Source organism: Caretta caretta, chromosome 23, assembly GCF_965140235.1.
Source record: "Caretta caretta isolate rCarCar2 chromosome 23, rCarCar1.hap1, whole genome shotgun sequence".
NCBI lineage: Eukaryota > Metazoa > Chordata > Testudines > Cheloniidae > Caretta > Caretta caretta.
Genome location: NC_134228.1, coordinates 11630994 through 11650582, shown reverse-complemented (window position 1 = coordinate 11650582; position 19589 = coordinate 11630994). Strand labels below are relative to the sequence as shown.

The following is a 19589-nucleotide window of genomic DNA, read 5'->3' as shown; positions in this document are numbered from 1 at the left end:
ATCTCAGGCATTGGCACCCTGACAGCAGGATTGTCTGGCTATGTAGACTCCCTCCTCAGGCCCTACGCTACCAGCACTCCCAGCTACCTTTGAGACACCATTGACTTCCTGAGGAAACTACAATCCATCGGTGATCTTCCTGAAAACACCATCCTGGCCACTATCGATGTAGAAGCCCTCTACACCAACGTTCCACACAAAGATGGACTACAGGCCATCAGGAACAGTATCCCTGATAATGTCACGGCAAACCTTGGGGCTGAACTTTGTGACTTTGTCCTCACCCATAACTATTTTACATTTGGGGACAATGTATACCTTCAGATCAGCAGCACTGCTATGGGAACCCGCATGGCCCCACAGTATGCCAACATTTTTATGGCTGACTTAGAACAACGCTTCCTCAGCTCTCGTCCCCTAATGCCCCTACTCTACTTGCGCTACATTGATGACATCTTCATCATCTGGACCCACGGAAAAGAAGCTCTTGAGGAATTCCACCATGATTTCAACAATTTCCATCCCACCATCAACCTCAGCCTGGACCAGTCCACACAAGAGATCCGCTTCCTGGACACTATGGTGCTAATAAGTGATAGTCACATAAACACCACCCTATACCGGAAACCTACTGACTGCTATTCCTACCTACATGCCTCCAGCTTTCATCCAGACCATACCACACGATCCATTGTCTACAGCCAAGCTCTACGATACAACCGCATATGCTCCAACCCCTCAGACAGAGACAAACACCTACAAGATCTCTATCAAGCATTCTTACAACTACAATACCCACCTGCTGAAGTGAAGAAACAGATTGACAGAGCCAGAAGAGTACCCAGAAGTCACCTACTACAGGACAGGCTCAACAAAGAAAATAACAGAACGCCACTAGCCATCACCTTCAGCCCCCAACTAAAACCTCTCCAATGCATTATCAAGGATCTACAACCTACCCTGAAGGATGATCCATCACTCTCACAGATCTTGGGAGACAGCCCAGTCCTTGCCTACAGACAGCCCCCCAACCTGAAGCAAATACTCACCAGGAACCACACACCACACAACAGAAGCACTAACCCAGGAACCTATCCTTGCAACAAAGCCCGTTGCCAACTGTGTCCACATATCTATTCAGAGGACACCATCATAGGGCCTAATCACATCAGCCACACTATCAGAGGCTCATTCACCTGCACATCTACCAATGTGATATATGCCACCATGTGTCAGCAATGCCGCTCTGCCATGTACATTGGTCAAACTGGACAGTCTCTACGTAAAAGAATAAATGGACACAAATCAGGTGTCAAGAATTATAACATTCAAAAACCACTCCGAGAACACTTCAATCTCCTTGGTCACTCGATTACAGACCTAAAATTGGCAATTCTTCAACAAAAAAAGTTCAAAAACAGACTCCAGCGAGAGACTGCTGAATTGGAATTAATTTGCAAACGGATACAATTAACTTAGGCTTGAATAAAGACTGGGAGTGGATGGGTCATTACAAGGTAAAACTGTTTCCCCATGTTTATTCCCCCCCTCACCCTCCACTGTTCCTCAGACGTTCTAGTCAACTGCTGGAAATGGCCCACCTTGATTATCACTACAAAAGGTTTTCCCCCCCACCCCCGCTCTCCTGCTAGTAATAGCTCACCTTAAGTGATCACTCTCATTACAAGTGTGTATGGTAACACCCATTGTTTCACGTTCTCTATGTATATAAATCTCCCCACTGTATTTTGCACTGAATGCATCCGATGAAGTGAGCTGTAGCTCACGAAAGCTTATGCTCAAATAAATTTGTTAGTCTCTAAGGTGCCACAAGTACTCCTTTTCTTTCAGCAGGAAGAGGAGATCACCAACATGGCTAAAATTTATTGTATTGTAACCCTTCTGCCAGGTGGAGCTGGCAGCCGCCAGGGCTGGGTTCAATAGCTAGGGTTTCCTTTTCAACAATACAACACAAAACTGGCTTCAGCCTCCACCCAGTAACCTGGGAAAATGGCAGCACGAGGTGTCTCTGAGAGGCAATACTTCCCCATTCGCAAGCACAGAGTCTGAGTATAGGAAAGAAACTTTTAATGAAAGGGGGAAACTCACCCAACATTAATTGGGGAAAAGTGATCAGGAACAGTCAGCATGGATTCACCAAGGGAAGGTCATGCCTCACTAATCTAATCGCCTTCTATGATGAGATTACTGGTTCTGTGGTTGAAGGGAAAGCAGTGGATGTATTGTATCTTGACTTTAGCAAAGCTTTTGACACGGTCTCCCACAGTATTCTTGTCAGCAAGTTAAAGAAGTATGGGCTGGATGAATGCACCATAAGGTGGGTAGAAAGCTGGCTAGATTGTCGGGCTCAACGATAGTGATCAATGGCTCCATGTCTAGTTGGCAGTCGGTGTCAAGTGGAGTGCCCCAGGGGTCGGTCCTGGGGCCAGTTTTGTTCAATATCTTCATAAATGATCTGGAGGATGGTGTGGATTGCACTCTCAGCAAATTTGCGGATGATACTAAACTGGGAGGAGTGGTAGATACGCTGGAGGGCAGGGATAGGATACAGAGGGACCTAGACAAATTGGAGGATTGGGCCAAAAGAAATCTGATGAGGTTCAATAAGGATAAGTGCAGGGTCCTGCACTTAGGACGGAAGAACCCAATGCACGGCTACAGACTAGGGACCGAATGGCTAGGCAGCAGTTCTGCGGAAAAGGACCTAGGGGTGACAGTGGACGAGAAGCTGGATATGAGTCAGCAGTGTGCCCTTGTTGCCAAGAAGGCCAATGGCATTTTGGGATGTATAAGTAGGGGCATAGCGAGCAGATCGAGGGACGTGATCGTTCCCCTCTATTCGACATTGGTGAGGCCTCATCTGGAGTACTGTGTCCAGTTTTGGGCCCCACACTACAAGAAGGATGTGGATAAATTGGAGAGAGTCCAGCGAAGGGCAACAAAAATGATTAGGGGTCTGGAACACATGACTTATGAGGAGAGGCTGAGGGAACTGGGATTGTTTAGTCTGTGGAAGAGAAGACTGAGGGGGGATTTGATAGCTGCTTTCAACTACCTTAGAGATGGTTCCAGAGAGGATGGTTCTAGACTATTCTCAGTGGTGGAAGAGGACAGGACAAGGAGTAATGGTCTCAAGTTGCAGTGGGGGAGGTTTAGGTTGGATATTAGGAAAAACTTTTTCACTAGGAGGGTGGTGAAACACTGGAATGCGTTGCCTAGGGAGGTGGTGGAATCTCCTTCCTTAGAAGTTTTTAAGGTCAGGCTTGACAAAGCCCTGGCTGGGATGATTTAATTGGGGATGCGTCCTGCTTTTGAGCAGGGGGTTGGACTAGATGACCTTCTGAGGTCCCTTCCAACCCTGATATTCTATGAAAAGGCCAGAAGCAGAATTGATAAGGATAAAGCTGTGAGCGGGACACCCACCCCAGAGTGCGTGGGGCAGAGTCATCTGCCTCCTGCTCTTGAGTTCTACAACCAAAACTTCCTTTTCTGTGCCACTCTCTGCTCCTTCACCACACCCCACCCCACTCACAGTGATTGCCCTTGGTGAGGACCCAGGGTTCAGAGGTGCATCTCTGTGAGTTCACCTCCCATCCAGGGAAGAAGGCACCTTGCTTGCTCCGCCATCTGAGCACATGCTCTGCCTGGCTGCCCCACCAGTCGCTATTCCTCCCTACTGCCTTCCCTGCCAGCCGCTGTTTCTCCCCTGCTGGCTGCCCTACCAGCCTCTATTCCTCCCCCACTTGTTCCACTTGCCGGTCACCTTCTGCCACCTGCCTCTCTGCTGTGACCTCTGCAGGTCAGTCTCTTCAGAGTCCACCCAACTCTTAGTGATTGTCAGCTCTTAGTGACTTTCAGCTCTTAGCAGGCTGGGTTGAGCGCTTAAAATAACAAAAGACTCTTAATGGAGCTGATTTTGCTCTGTCTTTGAATAGTGGGGAGGAACAGGTAAAACCAGACTGGGGACCCTTAGGCAGAGTCCACACCTCCTGGCAGGGACATCTGTTCATACCCCATCATTGTTCATACCCCATCAAAAGTCCATCATTGTTTAGGTCCAAAACTGTAACACTTAGGGTATGTCTACACTATGAAATTAGGTCAAATTTATAGAAGTTGGTTTTTAGAAATCGTTTTTATATAGTTGTGTGTGTGTCCCCACAGAAAATGCTCTAAGTGCATTAAGTGCATTAACTCGGCGGAGCGCTTCCACAGTACCGAGGCTAGAGTCGACTTCTGGAGCGTTGCACTGTGGGTAGCTATCCCACAGTTCCCGCAGTCTCCGCTGCCCATTGGAATTCTGGGTTGAGATCCCAATGCCTGATGGGGCTAAAACATTGTCGCGGGTGGTCCTGGGTACATATCATCAGGCCCCCGTTCCCTCCCTCCCTCCGTGAAAGCAAGGGCAGACAATCGTTTCGCGCCTTTTTTCCTGAGTTACCTGTGCAGACGCCATACCACGGCAAGCATGGAGCCCGCTCAGGTAACCGTCACCCTATGTCTCCTGGGTGCTGGCAGACGCGGTACGGCATTGCTACACAGTAGCAGCAACCCCTTGCCTTGTGGTAGCAGACGGTACAGTACGACTGGTAGCCGTCATCGTCATGTCCGAGGTGCTCCTGGCCACGTCGGCTGGGAGCGCCTAGGCAGACATGGGCGCAGGGACTAAATTTGGAGTGACTTGACCAGGTCATTCTCTTTAGTCCTGCAGTCAGTCCTATTGAACCGTCTTATGGTGAGCGGGCAGGCGATACGGACTGCTAGTAGTCGTACTGTACCATCTTCTGCCGAGCAGCCATGAGATGTGGATGGCATGCAGTCCTTCTGCACCGTCTGCTGCCAGCCAAAGATGTAAAAGATAGACGGAGTGGATCAAAACAAGAAATAGACCAGATTTGTTTTGTACTCATTTGCTTCCCCCCCTCCCCTGTCTAGGGGACTCATTCTTCTAGGTCACACTGCAGTCACTCACAGAGAAGGTGCAGCGAGGTAAATCTAGCCATGTATCAATCAGAGGCCAGGCTAACCTTCTTGTTCCAATAAGAACGATAACTTAGGTGCACCATTTCTTATTGGAACCCTCCATGAAGTCCTGCCTGAAATACTCCTTGATGTAAAGCCACCCCCTTTGTTGATTTTAGCTCCCTGAAGCCAACCCTGTAAGCCGTGTCCTCAGTCGCCCCTCCCGGCGTCAGAGCAACGGCAAACAATCGGGCATCTGAGAGTGCTGTCCAGAGCAGTCACAATGGAGCACTCTGATGGGGCTAAAACATTGTCGCGGGTGGTTCTGGGTACGTATCGTCAGGCCCCCGTTCCCTCCCTCCCTCCGTGAAAGCAAGGGCAGACAATCATTTCGCGCTTGCTTGCTGTGAGCTATCTACAACCTCCTCCTCCTCATCATCTTCTTCGTCCCCAAAACCTGCTTCCGTATTGCCTCCATCTCCATTGAAGGAGTCAAACAACACGGCTGGGGTAGTGGTGGCTGAACCCCCTAAAATGGCATGCAGCTCATCATAGAAGCGGCATGTTTGGGGCTCTGACCCAGAGCGGCTGTTCGCCTCTCTGGTTTTCTGATAGGCTTGCCTCAGCTCCTTCAGTTTCATGCGGCACTGCTTCGGGTCCCTGTTATGGCCTCTGTCCTTCATGCCCTGGGAGATTTTGACAAAGGTTTTGGCATTTCGAAAACTGGAACGGAGTTCTGATAGCACGGATTCCTCTCCCCAAACAGCGATCAGATCCCGTACCTCCCGTTCGGTCCATGCTGGAGCTCTTTTGCGATTCTGGGACTCCATCATGGTCACCTGTGCTGATGAGCTCTGCATGGTCACCTGCAGCTTGCCACACTGGCCAAACAGGAAATGAGATTCAAAAGTTCGCGGTTCTTTTCCTGTCTACCTGGCCAGTGCATCTGAGTTGAGAGTGCTGTCCAGAGCGGTCATAATGGAGCACTCTGGGATAGCTCCCGGAGGCCAATACCATCGAATTGTGTCCACAGTACCCCAAATTCGAGCCGGCAACGTCGATTTAAGCGCTAATCCACTTGTCAGGGGTGGAGTAAGGAAATCGATTTTAAGAGCCCTTTAAGTCGAAATAAAGGGCTTCATTGGGTGGACCGGTGCAGGTTTACATCGATTTAACGCTGCTAAATTCGACCTAAAGTCCTAGTGTAGACCAGGGCTTAGAAATACCTCCCATGTCTGAGGCCCCATGAAAAGGAGTACTTGTGGCACCTTAGAGACTAACCCATTTATTTGAGCATAAGCTTTCGTGAGCTACAGCTCACTTCATCGGATGCATACTGTGGAAACTGCAGAAGACATTATATACACAGAGACTTAGTCTCTAAGGTGCCACAAGTACTCCTTTTCTTTTTGCGAATACAGAATAACACGGCTGTTACTTTGAAACCTGAGGCTACATGATGGTGATAGTAACATGTTCTATCTTTCCGTAGGTGTCTTAATCTGTTTATTGCTGTCTATTGCTGGGATCATCATCCTTTTCCTTGGAAAATGGAACAGTAAGTGAACTTAATTTTCTTTTGTTTAATTTGCATAAGGTGTAAATTTTTAATAGTGATGGTGATTAACCGTTGGAACAATTTACCAAGGGTTGTGGTGGTGTCGCCAAACCTGGCAATTTCTAAATCAAGATTGGATGATTTTTTCAAAAAGAACCTCTGCTCTAGGAATTATTTTGGGGCAGTTCTCTGGCCTGTGTTCTAGGGGTGATCAGACTAGGTGATTACAAAGGTCCATTTTGGCCTTGGAATGAAAGAAAAAACGGTCATATTGCACGTGAATGAGGTTAGTTTTGCTTGAAAGAAACCATGGAGAAGCTGACTGACAGCAGCAGAGAGAACCCAATGATGGTCACTTTTACTGATAGCAAAAGTACTGGATCTAAATATTTGTCCACATGAACCTCACTGAAGGTGGCTAATTTATGATGTTCAAGATGTTTAAAATACAATTAGCGAATTTTAATATCCCCTAGCAATGAGTTCCCTGGGTTGACGGTGTGTTGTGTGAAAAGTACTTCCTTTTGTTCGTTTGTTTGTTTTAAAGCTATTAATTTAATCAAGTAACCCCTAGTTCTTGTGTTATGCAAATGGGTAAATAATATTTCCCTTTTCTCTTCCTCCACAGCATTCATGATTTCATAGATCTCTGTCATATTCCCCCTTTTTCATCTCTTTTCCAAGCTGAAAAGTCCTAGTCTTTTAAATCTCTTCTCATATGGGAGCTGTTCCATACCCTTAATCATTTTTGTTGCCCTTCTCTGTACTTTTCCCAACTCTAACATACATTTTTTTAGATGGGGTGTCCAGAATCGCGCACAGTATTCAAGGTGTGGGCATACTATGGATTTATATAGTGGCATTATGTTAGTTTCTGTCTTATTATAGATCTCTTTCCTAATGGTTCCTAACATTCTGTTCACGTTTTTGACTGCTGATGCACATTGATCGGATGTTTTCCGACAACTATCTATGCTTTTGAGAATTTTACCTGAGTTACCCCTGAATAAGATTTCTGGATTTGGCCAAATATGAACTGAGGATGCTCAGTACCTCACAGAAGCAGGCAGTAACACACAGAGCTATCGACATAAGCTACCTACCTAATCTAACTTTCTTTTTTGCAAAAATATTTTTTGCACATTTTTTCTCCTCGTCTCTTCTTTCTCTGTGGTGTGGCTGGGAAAGCTAGAATTGCTCTGGAAAGAGTGAGATCTGAGGCCTTCTTGTCTGCTTCAGAGGCAGCTACTTGGTCTTTTGACAGCTGCGAGGACCCTCATCTGCCGCTCTCACAAGTTCAACAAGTGTGGTTGAACATGGTTCATCTGGGAGCCCTCAAGAGAGATCTTGCTGTAAGGTAGACAAGTGTATTCTTTTACATCTTCTTTACATATCAAAAACCTCCTTAAAGTCGAGTTTCTTTGAGATTGTTTGCTTCTCCTTCTCAAGGAAAGAAAGAAGAGCATTCTGAAGAACGTAAGATTTACTATATACCTGTTAATCCATCAGCAAGGGGCACATTTCACCCAGTCACAAAGATAGAGAACACATGAAAATATGGTTGGTTATTTCATGTGCCAAGAGCCACTGTAGGGGAGTATGAAGTTTTAAATGTCTTTTGCTTCTCCAACAGCAGTTAACTGGATAAAGGGTGTGATTGCTTCCATTGATTTCTGTGGGAATTAGATTGGGCTTTAGACTATCTTGACCTTCTGCCTGCCTTTCTTTCAGTGCTATGAACACTGAGTGCTAGGTTAGGTAAGAGGAGTGTGTTTCCATCTATTTCTAGTGCGTACAGTCATTCACTCATCAGAAACCTATTGTACATCACAGCTCATATGGCAGCCACCTTTCTAGAGAAAGAGGATATGGACTTTCCATTATAAAACTACTATTATCAGTTCCTCATAATGTAGGGCCCACAGCTGGAGTTGCAAGGGCTCAGTCACTGCCTTTCCTCAAATGCAATGATTTTGTTTTTCTTCTGGAAAGTTTAAACAAAAACTTTTCTTCCATTTTTGATAAAAGTATGAATAATGGGAGTTTCTTCATTTTTCTCGGGCTCCCAGGTCCCTTAAAAGGGAGGGGTACCTCTGCATGATTGCAGCCTGGGTTCAGAATCAAATCTGTCTGTCACTGGCACCAGGGGAATTCCTCATCCCCTGCAGTCCCTGGCTCCCTGGCAATTTTGTTGTGGCACACAGGAGTCAGAGACTCCTTCAGCCCTCCCTGCTGAAGAGACAGCTCTCTGAGGGAAATGCCAACATTGTATTTCATGTAGTCTCCTTCCCCCCGACCCCCTGTTTGGCTTAAGCCTCCTCCCTGCTGCTTGCTAATTGGAGTGGCTTGTCTTCCCTCCTCGCATGCATTGGTTCCTGGGTTCTTTATTTCAGCGCCTGGTACCTCTACCCAAGGTGATTCCTGTCTGTGCTTCGGACACCAGGGTGCTGTCTGGGATAGCTCAGTGGTTTGAGCATTGGCCTGCTAAACCCAGCGTTGTGAGTTCAATCCTTGAAGGGGCCATTTAGGGATCTGGGCCAAAAATTGGGGATTGGTCCTGCTTTGAGCAGGGGGTTGTTGGATTAGATGACCTCCTGAGGTCCCTTCCAACCCTAATATTCTATAATTAAGTCTCTTGGGAAAATGACTAATGCTACTTATCTATTTACAAGAAATATAACCCAGCACATAATACACTAATACAAGTCCCAACAAATGAAAGGCCACACTCAAAAATAACAGTATAACACAGGGAACTTAACTGGGGACAGGGAACAAAGCCTCTAGGGAAGCAACATAAGAACAGCCATACTGTGTCAGACCAATAATCCATCCAGCCCAGTATCCTGTCTTCTGACAGTGGCCAGTGCCTGATGCATCAGAGGGAATGAACAGAACCGCAATTTATCTAATGATCCATTCCCTGAAATCCAGTCCCAGCTTATGATAGTCAGAAGCTTAGGGACACCCAGAGCACTGGCTTGCATCCGTGAGCATCTTGGTTAATAACCACTGAAGGAGCTATTCTCAATGAGCTTATCTTATTCTTTTTTTTTGGAACCCCATTATATTTTTGACCTTCACAACATCATTTGGCAACAAATTGCCCCTAATATACCCCTTCCGCCTTGGCCCCACTGCTGCCCAACATCTTTCCATTCCCACTCTGACTCTTCCTGCCCCATTACACCCCGCTCCTAAGAGCGCCCCACCCTCATTCTGCCTCTTCTTTCCCTCACTCCTCCCCCACAGTGCCTCCTGCCTTCTGCAGAACAGCTAATCAGTGTCGGGCGGGAGGTGCTGGGTTAGAGGGGTGGAGCTGATTGGTGGGGCCTGCTGGTGAGTGCAAATTCTGTCTCAGAAAAACTACCCTGTTCACTGGAGCTTACGCATGCCCTTCAGTAGGACAGTGTTCACTCAGCCCCAAAGCAGAGGACATGGGGATGATTTTAATTAGGGTTATATTAACTCTGTATTTGGCTCTGTTGTTGGAATACTGTTTGCAGTTCTGGTGGCCCCAACAGAAGAAAGAAGTTGTCAGACTGTAGAGGGTTCAGAGAAGAGCACCAGAATGATTAAAGGTTTAGATAACATGTGTTATAGTGATAGACTCAAAGAGCTCAACCTATTTAGCTGACGACAGAGAAGAGGTGACTTGATTACACTCTATATGTATTTAGATAGAGAACAAATGTGTGATAATGGGCGGAGGGCAACAAAAATGATTAGGGGACTGGAACGCATGACTTATGAGGAGAGGCTGAGGGAACTGGGGATGTCTAGTCGTCAGAAGAGAAGAATGAGGGGGGATTTGATAGCTGCTTTCAAGTACCTGAAAGGAGGTTCCAAAGAGGACTGTTCTCAGCCTAGGGAGGTGGTGGAATCTCCTTCCCTAGAAGTTTTTAAGGTCAGGCTTGACAAAGCCCTGGCTGGGATGATTTAGTCGGGGATCGGTCCTGCTTTGAGCAGGGGGTTGGACTAGATGACCTCCTGAGGTCCCTTCCAACCCTGATATTCTATGATTCTATGATTCTTTAGTCTAGCAGAGAATGGTCTAGCAAAATCCAATGGCTGGAAATTGAAATTAGGAAAGTCACACTAGAAATAAGGCTTAAATTTTTAAGAGTGAGGGTGATTAGGTGTTCTAATAATTTATGAGGGGTTGCGGTGGATCCTCCATCTCTGGAAATTTTTCAAATCAAGATTGTAGTTACGTTTGTTCTTGGCGTTATTATTACTATTGTTATCTTTAAATATATTTTTTCCTCTCCTCATAAGTCATGTGTTCTAGACCCCTAACCATTTTTGTTGCCCTTCGCTGGACTCTCTCCAATTTATCCACATCCTTCTTGTAGTGTGGGGCCCAAAACTGGACACAGTACTCCAGATGAGGCCTCACCAATGTCGAATAGAGGGGAACGATCACGTCCCTCGATCTGCTCGCTATGCCCCTACTTATACATCCCAAAATGCCATTGGCCTTCTTGGCAACAAGGGCACACTGCTGACTCATATCCAGCTTCTCGTCCACTGTCACCCCTAGGTCCTTTTCCGCAGAACTGCTGCCTAGCCATTCGGCCCCTAGTCTGTAGCGGTGCATTGGATTCTTCCGTCCTAAGTGCAGGACCCTGCACTTATCCTTATTGATCCTCATCAGATTTCTCTTGGCCCAATCCTCCAATTTGTCTAGGTCCTTCTGTATCCTATCCCTGCCCTCCAGTGTATCTACCACTCCTCCCAGTTTAGTATCATCCGCAAATTTGCTGAGAGTGCAATCTACACCATCCTCCAGATCATTTATGAAGATATTGAACAAAACTGGCCCCAGGACCGACCCCTGGGGCACTCCACTTGACACCGGCTGCCAACTAGACATGGAGCCATTGATCACTACCCGTTGAGCCCGACAATCTAGCCAGCTTTCTACCCACCTTATAGTGCATTCATCCAGCCCATACTTCCTTAACTTGCTGACAAGAATACTGTGGGAGACCGTGTCAAAAGCTTTGCTAAAGTCAAGAAACAATACATCCACTGCTTTCCCTTCATCCACAGAACCAGTAATCTCATCATAGAAGGCAATTAGATTAGTCAGGCATGACCTTCCCTTGGTGAATCCATGCTGGCTGTTCCTGATCACTTTCCTCTCATGCAAGTGCTTCAGGATTGATTCTTTGAGGACCTGCTCCATGATTTTTCCAGGGACTGAGGTGAGGCTGACTGGCCTGTAGTTCCCAGGATCCTCCTTCTTCCCTTTTTTAAAGATTGGCACTACATTAGCCTTTTTCCAGTCATCCGGGACTTCCCCGGTTCGCCACGAGTTTTCAAAGATAATGGCCAATGGCTCTGCAATCACAGCCGCCAATTCCTTCAGCACTCTCGGATGCAACTCGTCCGGCCCCATGGACTTGTGCACGTCCAGCTTTTCTAAATAGTCCCTAACCACCTCTATCTCCACAGAGGGCTGGCCATCTCTTCCCCATTTTGTGATGCCCAGCGCAGCAGTCTGGGAGCTGACCTTGTTAGTGAAGACAGAGGCAAAAAAAGCATTGAGTACATTAGCTTTTTCCACATCCTCTGTCACTAGTTTGCCTCCCTCATTCAGTAAGGGGCCCACACTTTCCTTGGCTTTCTTCTTGTTGCCAACATACCTGAAGAAACCCTTCTTGTTACTCTTGACATCTCTTGCTAGCTGCAGCTCCAGGTGCGATTTGGCCCTCCTGATATCATTCCTACATGCCCGAGCAATATTTTTATACTCTTCCCTGGTCATATGTCCAACCTTCCACTTCTTGTAAGCTTCTTTTTTATGTTTAAGATCCGCTAGGATTTCACCATTAAGCCAAGCTGGTCGCCTGCCATATTTACTATTCTTTCGACTCATCGGGATGGTTTGTCCCTGTAACCTCAACAGGGATTCCTTGAAATACAGCCAGCTCTCCTGGACTCCTTTCCCCTTCATGTTAGTCCCCCAGGGGATCCTGGCCATCCGTTCCCTGAGGGAGTCGAAGTCTGCTTTCCTGAAGTCCAGGGTCTGTATCCTGCTGCTTACCTTTCTTCCCTGCGTCAGGATCCTGAACTCAACCAACTCATGGTCACTGCCTCCCAGATTCCCATCCACTTTTGCTTCCCCCACTAATTCTACCCGGTTTGTGAGCAGCAGGTCAAGAAAAGCGCCCCCCCAGTTGGCTCCTCTAGCACTTGCGCCAGGAAATTGTCCCCTACGCTTTCCAAAAACTTCCTGGATTGTCTATGCACTGCTGTATTGCTCTCCCAGCAGATATCAGGAAAATTAAAGTCACCCATGAGAATCAGGGCATGCGATCTAGTAGCTTCCGTGAGCTGCCGGAAGAAAGCCTCATCTACCTCATCCCCCTGGTCCGGTGGTCTATAGCAGACTCCCACCACTACATCACTCTTGTTGCACACACTTCTAAACTTAATCCAGAGACACTCAGGTTTTTCTACAGTTTTGTACCGGAGCTCTGAGCAGTCATACTGCTCCCTTACATACAGTGCTACTCCCCCACCTTTTCTGCCCTGCCTGTCCTTCCTGAATTTATCCTGTGGATAAATTGGAGAGAGTCCAGCGAAGGGCAACAAAAATGATTAGGGGTCTAGAACACATGACTTATGACTTAGAGGCTGAGGGAGCTGGGATTGTTTAGTCTGCAGAAGAGAAGAATGAGGGGGGATTTGATAGCTGCTTTCAACTACCTGAAAGGGGGTTCCAAAGAGGATGGATGGCTCTAGACTGTTCTCAATGGTAGCAGATGACAGAACGAGGAGTAATGGTCTCAAGTTGCAGTGGGGGAGGTTTAGATTGGATATTAGGAAAAACTTTTTCACTAAGAGGGTGGTGAAACACTGGAATGCGTTACCTAGGGAGGTGGTAGAATCTCCTTCCTTAGAGGTTTTTAAGGTCAGGCTTGACAAAGCCCTGGCTGGGATGATTTAACTGGGAATTGGTCCTGCTTTGAGCAGGGGGTTGGACTAGATGACCTTCAGGGGTCCCTTCCAACCCTGATATTCTATGATTCTATGATTCTATGAACTGTTCTTCAGTGTGTTCTACTGCTGTGTAGGAGTCTTCTAGAATAAAAAGAAAAATCATTGATTTTTTTAGACCTCACCCCACTTTCCTGTTTTTGATAGAGCAGATTACTTGACTAATTTTGACAATAACATATATGAACACTTGCTGGTTCTGAGCAGTGCTTCTTATACATTGCTGAAATTTAAATAGACTCCCCCACTACTTGTTTGTATTCTCCAAGAACCATAACACTCTTGCTGAGACAAAGTACAAAAGGCAATTTACACATTGAAAGAACTCTGCACTGAAACAGCAAATGGAATCAGCTCATAATGTAAATGGTGTTACTGCTCCTTTCATAGCAGAACCCATATTAGCAGAGGAGCATAATGTGTCAGATTCACCTTTTGCGAATTAGCTGTGGCCATGAAGTTTTTTCTTAAATTGATCAAATCAAGAATATAATCTTCTTTATATACTACGTAGAATCTCAGGGTTGGAAGGGACCTCAGGAGGTCATCTAGTCCAACCCCCTTCTCAAAGCAGGACCAATCTCCAATTTTTGCCCAAGATGGCCCCCTCAAGGATTGAACTCACAACCCTGGGTTTAGCAGGCCAATGCGCAAACTACTGAGCTATCCAACCCACAAAAGTAGTGGGATAGGAATGCGGCTAGCCTATGGATTGAGTAGCTAGCTGACTATTCATGGCCAATATTCATTCTAATCAACAAACAAAGGATCTCATTCACCCTCTTCAATTCATTAGTCAATGGACAAACCCTGAACTGTTTTCTTCTTCTCCCCATTTTTTTTTGCAGAGGAACTCCAGAAGCAAATGGGTGAGTTTGCCTACTTTACTCAATACTTACAGTCCACTGTCCAAACTTCGTGTGCCCTGTATTGGTTCCAACAATTTCAACTGCAGAAGGGATGCTCTCATTGCATGCCCCATGGATCTGGGAAGTGGAGGGTCTGTGTAGATTATTCTGGAATCGTGGTATGTCATCGACCTGAGACCTCCCCAGCACTTTGCAAAGAAAGTCAGAGGGGGTCGGGGTTCAAGGGAAGTCAGGCATGTGAGAAAAAACATCCACATGCTACAGGAACTGAACATATCCATTGAATGCAAAAGCTCTGGATGGGGAGTGTGGCAGGACCGAGTTGCTAGTGCTGTGCCTGACCTTGTAGTAGCTGAGGTCATGCGGACACTCCAGCTTGTACATCAGGGATGGAGGGAGAATTGTCTTCCCCGAAGAGCTTCCCCCAAACTGGGAACCCACAACCTGTGCAGAGCCCCCAGTGTCGGCTCGTTGACAATCCCCCTGGAAAGGAAGTGCTGATAGTCACACAGGGATGTTTGCTAGAACAGGAAATAGACCCTAGATATCCTGTCTTCTGGTCCGGTGTATTCACGATGAGAGCAAGGTGTTGGCAGAAACTTTCCATGGGAATGTGCCTATTTCAGGCGGAAAAAAACTTATTGGATGAAGAAAAGAACAAGAAAGAAGCAAAAGCATCTCCGTAGAGTCAAAAGTTTCTATTTCCTCCATATTAAAATGGACTGTTCTGATTTTTCACTTCAAAATGAAGGAGATGTTGTTAAGGTTCGATTCAGTCACCCAGTCATGTGGGGGCAGTGTAGGCACAGGTGCCAACGTTTTGATTTCCTCGATGGTGCGTGACCACCTCTGTGTCCCTTGCCCCTCCCTTACTATACCCCTTCCCTCAAGGCCCCACCCCTACCCCATCTCTTCCCTCTCCCACTCCTCTTCTCCCTGCCCTATTGCAACCCCTCTTCCAAGAGTGGCACATCTTCGTTCCGCCTCTTCCTTCCCCCAGTCCTCCCCCCCAGCACCTCCTGTCCTCTGCAGAAGAGGTGATTAGTGGCGGGCAGGAATCGCTGCAGTGGAAGAGGAAGTACCCTTTCACTGGAGCTCATAGAAGCCCTTCAGTAGGAAAGTGTTCACTGGGCCCTAGGCCAGAGACCACGATGGTGATCTTAACGAGGACTATAGAGATAATATTAGCTCTGTATTTGGCTCTGTTGCTGGAATAGTTTTTGCAGTTCTGGAGTCCCCAACTGAAGAAAGACGTTCTCAAACTGGAGAGGGTTAAGAGAAGACCACCAGAATGAATAAAAGATGAGATAACATGTGTTACCATTGTTCTTGGCTTTATTATTGCAAAGGCTGCTATTGTTATCTTTAAATATATTTTTTCTTCTTTAGGAGACTTGGAAAAGAGAAAAAGTAAGTCTGTGACCTGTTTCTTCCGTGTGCTCTACTGCTGTGTAGGAGTCTTGTGGAATGAAAAGAAAAATCATTGATTTTTTAGACCTCAGCCCACTTTCCTGTTTTTGATAGAGCAGATTACTAGGCTAATTTTGTCAATAACATATATGAGCACTGGCTTGTTCTGAGCAGTGCTGCTCATACATTGCTGAAATTGAAATAGACCCACCCACTACTTGTTTGTATTCTCCAAGAACCATAACACTCTTGCTGAGACAGAGTAAGAAAGGCAATTTACACGTTGAAAGGACTCTGCACTGAAACAGCAAATGGAATCAGCTCATGATGTAACTGCTCCTTTCATAGCAGAACCCATATTAGCAGAGGAGCATAGTGTGTCATATACACCTTTTGCTAATTAGTTGTCGCCATGAAGTTTTTTCTTCAATTGATCAAAGCAAGAATATCATCTTCTCTATCTACTACGTAGCGGGATAGGAATGGGACTAGCCTACAGATTGAAGAGCTTGCTCACTATTAATGGCCAATATTCATGTTAATCAACAAAGAAAGGATCTCATTCACCCTCTTCAATTCATAAGTCAATGGACAAACCCTGAACTGTTTTCTTCTTCTCCCCATTTTTCTTTTGCAGAGGAACTCCAGGAGCAAATGGGTGAGTTTGCCTACTTTACTCAATACTTACAGTCCACTGACCAAACTTCATGTGCCTGTATTGGTTCCAAAAATTTCAACTGCAGAAGAGATGCTATCGTTGCATGCCCTGTGCATCAGGGAAGTGGAGGGTCTGTGTAGATTATTCTGGAATTGTGGTATGTCATCAAGCTGAGACCTCAGCAGCACCTTGCAAAGAAAGTGAGAGGGGTCGTGGTTCAAGGGCAGTCGGGCATGTGAGAAAAAACATCCACACACTACAGGAGCTGAACATATGCACTGAATGGAAAAGCTCTGGATGGGGAGTGTGGCAGGACCGAGTTGCTCGTACTGTGCTTGACCTTGTAGTAGCTGAAGCCATGCGGACACTCCACCCAGTTGAGGCCTGAGGTACCTCCCGGATTGCAAACATAAGGTAGGGTAGTAGGGAGTCCCAATCCTTCCCATCCCGACTTACCTTATCATTGCTTTGAGGGTTCGGTTAACCCTTTCTACCTGCCCATGGGTCTGCGGATGATAGGCTGAAGTTCTCAGGGTATGTATATGGAGTAGCGTACAGAGGTCCTTCATTAGCTTTGACCTAAATGGGGTACCTTGGTCTGTTAATATCTCCTTTGGTAGCCCCACTCAGGCAAAGATCCCCACCAACTCTTTAGCTATCGTTTTAGAGGCCGTGTTCCCCAGGGGTACGGCTTCTGGGTAGCGAGTAGCATAATCCAAAATGACAAGTATATATTGGTGGCCTGGGCTGCCTTGTCCAGGGGTCTCACTAGATGCATGGCTATTTGCACGAAGGGGACCTCTATGATGGGAAGGGGTACCAAAGGTGCCCTCAAGTGGGGAGGGGGACTGTGCAGCTGACACTCCGGGCAGGACGCACAGTACCTCCGCACTTCTTCATGTACTTGGGGCCAGAAGAATCGTCGCAGGATCCGTGCCAGGGTCTTCTCTACCCCTAAATGCCCCCCCAAAAGATGACTATGGGCCAGACTTAATACGGCATTCTGGTGTTTTTGAGGAACTAGAATCTGCTGTACCTTCTGCCCCTGTACTGGTGCAACCCGGTATAAGAGATTCTTCTTCATTATGAAGTAGGGTCCTGGTCCCTGGGTTTTCCCTTCCACGGGGACCCCATCTATTTCGGTCACCTCCTTCCTGATGTTGTCGTACCTTGGGTCTTCAGCCTGGTCCTGTCCAAAATTTCCTCTCCCGAGGCTAATCTGCCTGAGATGTAGGGGGCCAGTCTCTGTTGCCTCTGCAGGTTCAGAGGCGTTAGGGTGTGGGTCAGACTTGGGTGCTTCTCCCTTCTGGGTGGCATCCTTTTCAACTGCTCGGGTCCGCCTAACTCCAAGAGCAACCCTCTGGCTTTGGGCCAGTATTCGGGTTCCCAAGGCCTTAGCTGCCCTTCTTTCCCGTTTCGTCTTTCTATGCTGTCTGGGAGTGGAGAAGAAATCTGGGGATATTTCAGAGAAGGTTGGAGGTTGACAGTCTACTGTGGATGCCTCACTACTTTCAGGGCTTCCCCCTTTCTCCAATTCCTCTAATGGGAGTAAGTCTCCAAACCCTGGGAAGTCCCTCTCTATGAGCACCGGGTATGAGAGTTTATGGACTACACCTGCTGCTACCTCAGTAGTGTTCCCCTGAATCTCAATTTTTACTGGGAGGGTGGGGTAATAACCAACTGTCCCATGGACGCATGTTATCCTCATACGCTTAGCCCACAGCAGCTGATTACACTTCACGAGCTTCCCCGAGACAAGCGTGATAGCACTCCCCGAATCAACCAGTGCTGTGGTCTCTACCCCATTTAGCTTCACTGGTCTGGTGTACCTATGTAGGGTTAGTGAGACCCCCACAAGGTGGATTAGGAAGCATGGGTCGGCCCAGTTCCCCAGGCTACACTGCATAGGCTCCTTGGCATTGGGACAGTGTGCAGCTATGTGTCATCGTGAGGAACATTCTAATTTTTCACTTCAGAATGAAGGAGACGTTGTTAAGGATCAGTTCAGTCACCCAGTCACGTGGGGGCAGTGTAGGCAGAGGTGCCAACGTTTTGATTTCCTTGATGGTGTGTGACCACCTCTCTGTCCCTTGCCCCTCCCCTACTATACCCTCTTCCCTCTCCCACTCCTCTTCTCCCTGCCCTATTGCAACCCCTCTTCCAAGAGTGGCAGATCTTCGTTCCGCCTCTTCCTTCCCCCAGTCCTCCCCCCCAGCACCTCCTGTCCTCTGCAGAAGAGGTGATCAGTGGCGGGCAGGAATCGCTGCGGTGGAAGAGGAAGTACCCTTTCACTGGAGCTCATAGAAGCCCTTCAGTAGGAAAGTGTTCACTGGGCCCCAGGCCAGAGACCACGATGGTGATCTTAATGAGGACTATAGAGATAATATTAGCTCTGTATTTGGCTCTGTTGCTGGAATAGTTTTTGCAATTCTGGTGTCCCCCACTGAAGAAAGAAGTTCTCAAACTGGAGAGGGTTAATTTTCCTGATATCTTTAATTTTCCTGATATCTGCTGGGAGAGCAATACAGCGGTGCATAGACAATCCAGGAAGTTTTTGGAAAGCGTAGGGGACAATTTCCTGGCGCAAGTGCTAGAGGAGCCAACTAGGGGGGGCGCTTTTCTTGACCTGCTGTTCACAAACCGGGTAGAATTAGTGGGGGAAGCAAAAGTGGATGGGAATCTGGGAGGCAGTGACCATGAGTTGGTTGAGTTCAGGATCCTGACACAGGGAAGAAAGGTAAGCAGCACGATACGGACCCTGGACTTCAGGAAAGCAGACTTCGACTCCCTCAGGGAACGGATGGCCAGGATCCCCTGGGGGACTAACTTGAAGGGGAAAGGAGTCCAGGAGAACTGGCTGTATTTCAAGGAATCCCTGTTGAGGTTACAGGGACAAACCATCCCGATGAGTCGAAAGAATAGTAAATATGGCAGGCGACCAGCTTGGCTTAATGGTGAAATCTTAGCGGATCTTAAACATAAAAAAGAAGCTTACAAGAAGTGGAAGGTTGGACATGTGACCAGGGAAGAGTATAAAAATATTGCTCGGGCATGTAGGAATGTTATCAGGAGGGCCAAATCGCACCTGGAGCTGCAGCTAGCC

The 19589-nt window shown here is 47.1% G+C and overlaps 1 protein-coding gene across 1 annotated transcript in view; it reads left to right on the top strand.

Annotated features, from left to right (window-relative positions):
• Window positions 1–19589, top strand: part of LOC125627986 (butyrophilin subfamily 3 member A1-like) — a 54682-nt gene that overhangs the window by 28347 nt on the left and 6746 nt on the right. The window contains exons 8-10 of the mRNA XM_048832657.2: window positions 14398–14418; window positions 15808–15828; window positions 16466–16486. Of these exons, the coding sequence (XP_048688614.2) occupies window positions 14398–14418; window positions 15808–15828; window positions 16466–16486 (63 nt within the window). The remainder of the gene's footprint in view (window positions 1–14397; window positions 14419–15807; window positions 15829–16465; window positions 16487–19589) is intronic.